This window comes from Myotis davidii, unplaced genomic scaffold, assembly GCF_000327345.1.
Source record: "Myotis davidii unplaced genomic scaffold, ASM32734v1 scaffold167, whole genome shotgun sequence".
NCBI classification, from domain to species: Eukaryota; Metazoa; Chordata; class Mammalia; order Chiroptera; family Vespertilionidae; genus Myotis; species Myotis davidii.
In genome coordinates this window covers 2646483-2651995 of record NW_006300048.1, presented here as the reverse complement: position 1 = coordinate 2651995, position 5513 = coordinate 2646483, and the positions used below count along the sequence as shown (strand labels likewise).

Below are 5513 nucleotides of genomic sequence, written 5' to 3'. Positions count from 1 at the left end.
CTTTCCCCACGAGTTTCCAACCCATATTCCCCGCCCTCCAGGCCTCAGACTATCTTCTTCCATCCTCAAAGGGGCCTGTCCCTCATCTTTGCAGCCCTCTTACCTGTTTCCCCCGAGCACAGCCCGTGGCTGGGGCGCTCAGGCCGGAGCCCGGAAGACACTACGATCGGCAGCCAGGGACTCGGAAGGACCTGCCCTGCCCAAAGTCCAGGAGTCCAGCGTTTCACCCCTTCTCTCGCCACTTCACAGCCACCCAGAGGACCTGGCACGGAGCCCCACCCAGGACAAACACCCTCCCTCCTGCTGCAAGGCCACCGGTGTCCCTCCTCCCTCCCCACGCCCGGGGAGCTGTCCTCCCCAAGGAGGGAGCAGCCCTGACCGGGGACCTGGCCCGCGAGAAGAGGCGCGTCTGGTTAAGACAGTGGTTCTCAACCTGGGCTGCACGTTAGAATCACCTGGGAATCTTTTTTAAATCCTGATTTCTGGGACTCGCCCTCCGGAAATTCTGTTTCTTTGTTATGGGGAGGGGCCACAAATTAGTAACAAAGAAACAATTTCCGGAGAATGAGGCCCAGAAATCAGGATTTTAAAAAGATTCCCAGGTGACTCTAACGTGCAGCCCAGGTTGAGAAGCACCGGGTTAAGAGGAAGGAGGAAGACGTGCTCAGTCCCGGCGCAGCCACTGCCATGGCTGTCTGTTCGGATCACCTGCTAACCGGCTCGGAGAGTCGCCTAAGGGGCCTCCCAGCGCCTGACGGTGCGGGGAACGGTGCCGGGGCTGCTGGGCGGCTGCAGGGCCACAGGGAACGTGGCACTGGACGGGGACTCCCGGCGTTGGCAGGCGGTGGAGGGCCCCGGGCCGCCCACCTGCCCTGGGCCCGGGATGGGGAGAATGAGATGGGCGGGGGTGGCGGGGGAGGTACAGGTGGACGAGCAAGGTCTGCGTCGCGGGAGAGGACTCAGCGGCCCAACAATCCCGAGGTCAATGAGTCAGTTGGTAGCGCAGGGGGCGGGGCAGGCCGACTGACTGCCTGTCTGTCTGTCTGGACACCGCGGGGCGGGAAGTAGCGCAGGGGGCGGAGTTTTTTAGTCTGTCTGGAGTTGAGTGAGGTCAGTCGGCGGGGAGTGTTATCTGTCCGAGAGTGCGGGAATAAGAGGTAGCGGGACCTCAACCCTCCGCCCCAGAGTTACTCTCAAAGACTCACCCGCGCGGTCTCGATCTGGCTGCCGCCCTGGCCGGTACTGCCCCTTTAAATCCATCATGGCTGCCGCTCGAGGCAATTGTTTTGACGGCTCAGAGGGGCGGGGCCTGCTTCCCAGTCACGCGGCCTAAGAGCCGCCCGAGGATTGGCTCTGACCACGCGCACGCAAGAACGGAGGTGTGTACACGGCGTGCTCTCCGGTTCTCCTTCCTCCCCTTTTACGTCATGAGGGAGCGACGGCCCAGGGGATCTTGAGCGTCATCTCGGAGCGCCAGCCGCCGGGCTAGAGGTAGTGGTGGCGTGCTGAGCCCGGCGGTGCCTGGCTGCACTGATGGCTCTGCGGGTACTGACCCGTGCTCTGGGCTCTCTGAGTCTGGCGCCCCCGGCTGCCGCCGCCCCCGGCCCGAGTGTGCTCCCGACCGCCCAGGTAACGCAGCTTACCCGGGAATGAGGCTGTTTCCGCTAGGGCCGCCGGAAAGGGGACACCCGCGGATGGGAGGCGGGGATGCGAGTCTGGTGGTTAGTCACACCGGCCCGTGACCTTGGATAAAGTCACTCTAATCCTCAGTTTTCTCCTCTGTAAGTGTTGCTATCTCACAGGGCCGCTGGATTCCCCGGACGAGATATTGGAGGTGAAAGTGCTTTATGAATAACCGGTTGTACAAGTCTCAGTAGTAATTGACATTTATTGAGTGCCTAGCATAAGCCAGGCATAAGTAATAGAGGTTTTAAATAAGTGAACTCTTTCAAATCACTCTGTAAGGTGGTTATACCTTCTGTTATCATGAGAGAAAACTGGTGAGTAGTTTAAGGTCATACACCAACGCTTTGAGCTAGTCCGACTGGCTTCAAAGCCTGAGATGATGCAATGGTTATGATATCATAACCATTATAAAAACCATTAAGGATGAGATTAGAGAATGCAGAGTGAGATACCAAGAACAGGAGCCTAAGGTTCCTAGTGGGCAGTTGATGAGTCACAGAAAAGAAAAGTTGAAAGTCTTGCTCTGTCTGGACCTTGGGCTGATGGTAGAGTTCGGCAGATGCATACCTTTTCAAAAAAGACAGTTTTTGTTGATTTTTAGATAGAGAAGAAGGGAGGAGAGAGAGATAGAAACATCAATGAGAGACACATCGATCAGCTGCCTCCTGCACGCCCACTACTAGGGATGGAGCCCGCAACCCCGGCATGTGCCCCTGACCGGGAATTGAATCTGGGGCCTCTTGGTCTATGGAATGACGCTCAGTCCGCTGAGCTATACCAGCTGGGCAGCAGATGCATACTTAAAATGCAAAACCTACTCTGTGAAATTCTGGGAATGCAAGAGGGAACAAGGCAGAAATGATCCCGACCTCCCATTTGTATCTGAAAAACTCCCAGAAACATAGTGCACTTGGGCAAAAGGCATTGGTGCTGATGGTGGTACATGGATGTGTGGAAGTTCCCCGCTCTGGAAAAGGGAGTTGTTTAAGGCAGGAAAAGTTTCCTGGAGAAGGAGAATTGAGTCAGAATTAGGAGATGCACCAGGGGAAAACATTTCATTACAGAAACACTTCAAAGGTACAAGGATCAAGTGAGGAGAGGTAATCCACGCGCCTACACCTGGATAAACATTCCACACTGTTACGTGTACAAGCTGCGAAGGGGAGAGTTTTTAGACAGCTGATCTGGGACACTTCCAGTAGGAGGTGGGCTACAAGCTAAACTTGCCCTCTCTCTCAGTTCTATGATGCTTCTCCAGTTAGCTTTCCGGTGAAAGAGGTTTATGTTTTTCTCCAGGCGACAAGCAATGCTCTCCAGCTGTCCTCTGCCTCGATGTTGCTCCCCTGCCGCCCATTCCTTACCTCTGTGGCCCTGAATGCCAAGTTTGTGTCCTGGAAAAGTCGTACCACGTATACCGTTGCACCACAGAAAATGAGGAAATCTGGAGGCCGAGACCACACAGGTGGGAGCAAGGGCAAGAGGATTTAAACAATAAAGGGAAAAAACATGGTAGGACTCTAGTTCTGTATGTTGGTACGGCAGAGGGATATAATTAAAACACACTTACTGGCTTTTTACATGCAAGATGAGTGTAAGAACAAGAGTAGAATACAAAGCAACAGGCAGGTAGGTGGTCTGTGCACCTAATGACAATCTAAATAATTGAAGAAAACTGAGCATACACAGCAAGTTTCATGACATTTTTCTCCACATCCTTCAAAAAATTGATAACAGTTGAAATTGATATGGCTCTCAATAAACTTACTGAATTTAGTAGTTTACAGAGAATTTATCCGGAAGTTTTATACAATTTTAATAATCATATCATTATGTTTTTACCAAGGTCCATGTGTTTCCCCATCCCCATTTATCCCACTGTGCTGTGAAATTTTTTATAATTTTCTGCTTGACTCATAATGTTTAGAAACACTGCTCTCTGCCCAGGACAGGCCTGTTATTCTGACGTGGATTATGTCCCCTCACTGTCCTGACCATAGGCCGAATCCGAGTGCATGGTATCGGTGGGGGTCACAAGCAACGTTACCGCATGATTGACTTTCTTCGGTTCCGGCCGGAGCAGGACACCAAGCCGGGACCCTTTGAGGAGAAGGTCATCCTCGTCCGCTATGACCCCTGTAGGCAAGTTTGGGATGTGGGGTGATGATGGCATGACTGAATGACTACTCTGTGGCTTTTCAGAAATGTGGGGCTGCCTAGATGATCTGCTCATCTGTCACTCACCCTGAACAGGTCAGCAGACATAGCTCTGGTTGCTGGGGGCAACCGGAAACGCTGGATCGTTGCCACGGAAAACATGCAGGCTGGAGATATAATCCTTAATTCTGACCACATAGGCCGCATGGCAGGTGAGAGGTGGCCACCGGATGCGTGTGGGCTGGGAGGCTCCTTCTGTTGCTGATGAAATTCTGCCTTTTAGTTGCTCCTCGAGAAGGGGATGCACATCCTCTTGGGGCCTTGCCAGTGGGGACCCTCATCAACAGTGTGGAGAGCGAGCCAGGCCGGGGGGCCCAGTATATCCGAGCCGCAGGTATGAAGAAAGAAGCTGCTGGGGAGGTGGGGGAACGGGTCTTACAATTTCAAAGGCCAGGTGGTATCCAAGGTCACAATTCTCTGAACCAAAGACCCACATCTGGTCCATTGGCAGAGGAAAAGAAGAAAAAAGGAAAATGAGGATGAAGAAGTGCTTATGTTTTCACCTAAAATATTGCATGCATCCTGCTCCAGTTTATATGCTCCTGAACGGGTGTGGCCCCTATAAGTCTGTCCCCCGCCTCCTCCTCTGTGGAGGGTGGCAAAGCTGCTTCTCCCTCCCCAGGGACGTGCGGTGTGCTGCTGCGGAAGGTGAATGGCACAGCCATCATCCAGCTGCCTTCTAAGAGGCAGATGCAGGTGTGTGTGGGTACCAGTGGGAGGGATCAGCAACGGAGGAATTTTTGGAATGTACCTTTCCCGGCCCACATAGCTCCCAGGTGTTTTATGTCAGGAGCTGCCCTGAGCTGGGGCTGTCCTTTGGGCTGCAAGAGGGACTGTCCAGTCAGGCTGGCCCCATGATGGAACAGAGAACAGTGTCTTTTGTTTTCAGCTCCTGTAGGACCTGCACTCAGGTTCAGTTATGCTGTGCTTCTCCCCGTCCTCTCCCTTCCCAAGAATCCTGCCCTCAGCATGGTCAGACTCTCCCCCCACCATACGATCGCTCCCTCTGCTTTCTCTGCCAGGTGCTGGAAACGTGCATAGCAACAGTAGGCCGAGTATCCAACGTTGATCATAACAAACGGGTCATTGGCAAGGCAGGGCGGAACCGCTGGCTGGGCAAGAGGCCCAACAGCGGGCGATGGCAACGAAAGGGGGGCTGGGCTGGCAGAAAGATTCGGCCACTACCCCCAATGAAGAGTTACGTGAAGCTGCCCTCAGCGGCTGCCCAAAGCTGACACCTCTGGACTCTAATAAAATGACCCCCCATTTTTATCTGTTTTTGGTGTTTTGGGAAGGGAGGTGGTACATATTGGATGGACAGAAAGAGGAAACTTGTCCGGGGGAGAAAGGGAAAGACAATATAGGGCAAAGACTGGCTGCAACCTGCAACCTCCTCGCTTCCAGCTGTCCCCCTCCTCTCGGTTCCTTCATAGGTCACGGAGGAGGGGGTAATAAATGACCCTCGAGGTCTTAGTTATGGCTTGGGGAAAGGGGGAAGGCACTTCCGGTGGCAGGAGGGAGGACGCAAGGAAGAGGAAAGGACGGCACGTTGTCGAGGTGGCAACCCCGGCTCCGCCCCCGCCCCCAGGGCCCCTCGCTTTCCGCTGGGCCAG

At 53.9% G+C, this 5513-nt stretch overlaps 2 protein-coding genes across 3 annotated transcripts in view; one reads left to right on the top strand and one right to left on the bottom strand.

Annotated features, from left to right (window-relative positions):
- Positions 1-945, bottom strand: part of KLC4 (kinesin light chain 4) — a 14792-nt gene extending 13847 nt beyond the window's left edge. Inside the window, exon 1 of the mRNA XM_006776360.2 lies at positions 709-945. The gene's annotated coding sequence lies outside the window, so the exon portion shown is untranslated. The remainder of the gene's footprint in view (positions 1-708) is intronic.
- A 480-nt stretch (positions 946-1425) lies between these two features.
- On the top strand, positions 1426-5172 carry MRPL2 (mitochondrial ribosomal protein L2). Of its 2 annotated transcripts, XM_006776361.2 has the most exons (7): positions 1428-1629; positions 2983-3148; positions 3684-3825; positions 3937-4052; positions 4124-4234; positions 4523-4596; positions 4923-5172. In XM_006776361.2, the coding sequence occupies exons 1-7, from the start codon at positions 1534-1536 to the stop codon at positions 5133-5135; spliced, it is 918 nt and encodes a 305-aa protein (XP_006776424.1). In that variant the 5' UTR covers positions 1428-1533; the 3' UTR covers positions 5136-5172. The 2 variants fall into 2 exon arrangements, with proteins under 2 accessions (XP_015427683.1, XP_006776424.1); XM_015572197.1 differs by lacking the exon at positions 4523-4596 and having other exon boundaries at positions 1426-1629.
- The last annotated feature ends 341 nt before the right edge of the window (positions 5173-5513 follow it).

Excerpts from the sequence above, each read along its gene's own strand:
- MRPL2 (XM_006776361.2), top strand. The coding sequence starts at position 1,534 with ATGGCTCTGCGGGTACTGACCCGTGCTCTGGGCTCTCTGAGTCTGGCG. Across the intron at positions 4,053-4,123 it reads CCACATAGGCCGCATGGCAG|TTGCTCCTCGAGAAGGGGAT; the intron begins GTGAGAGGTGGC and ends TCTGCCTTTTAG. Across the intron at positions 4,597-4,922 it reads CTTCTAAGAGGCAGATGCAG|GTGCTGGAAACGTGCATAGC; the intron begins GTGTGTGTGGGT and ends TTTCTCTGCCAG.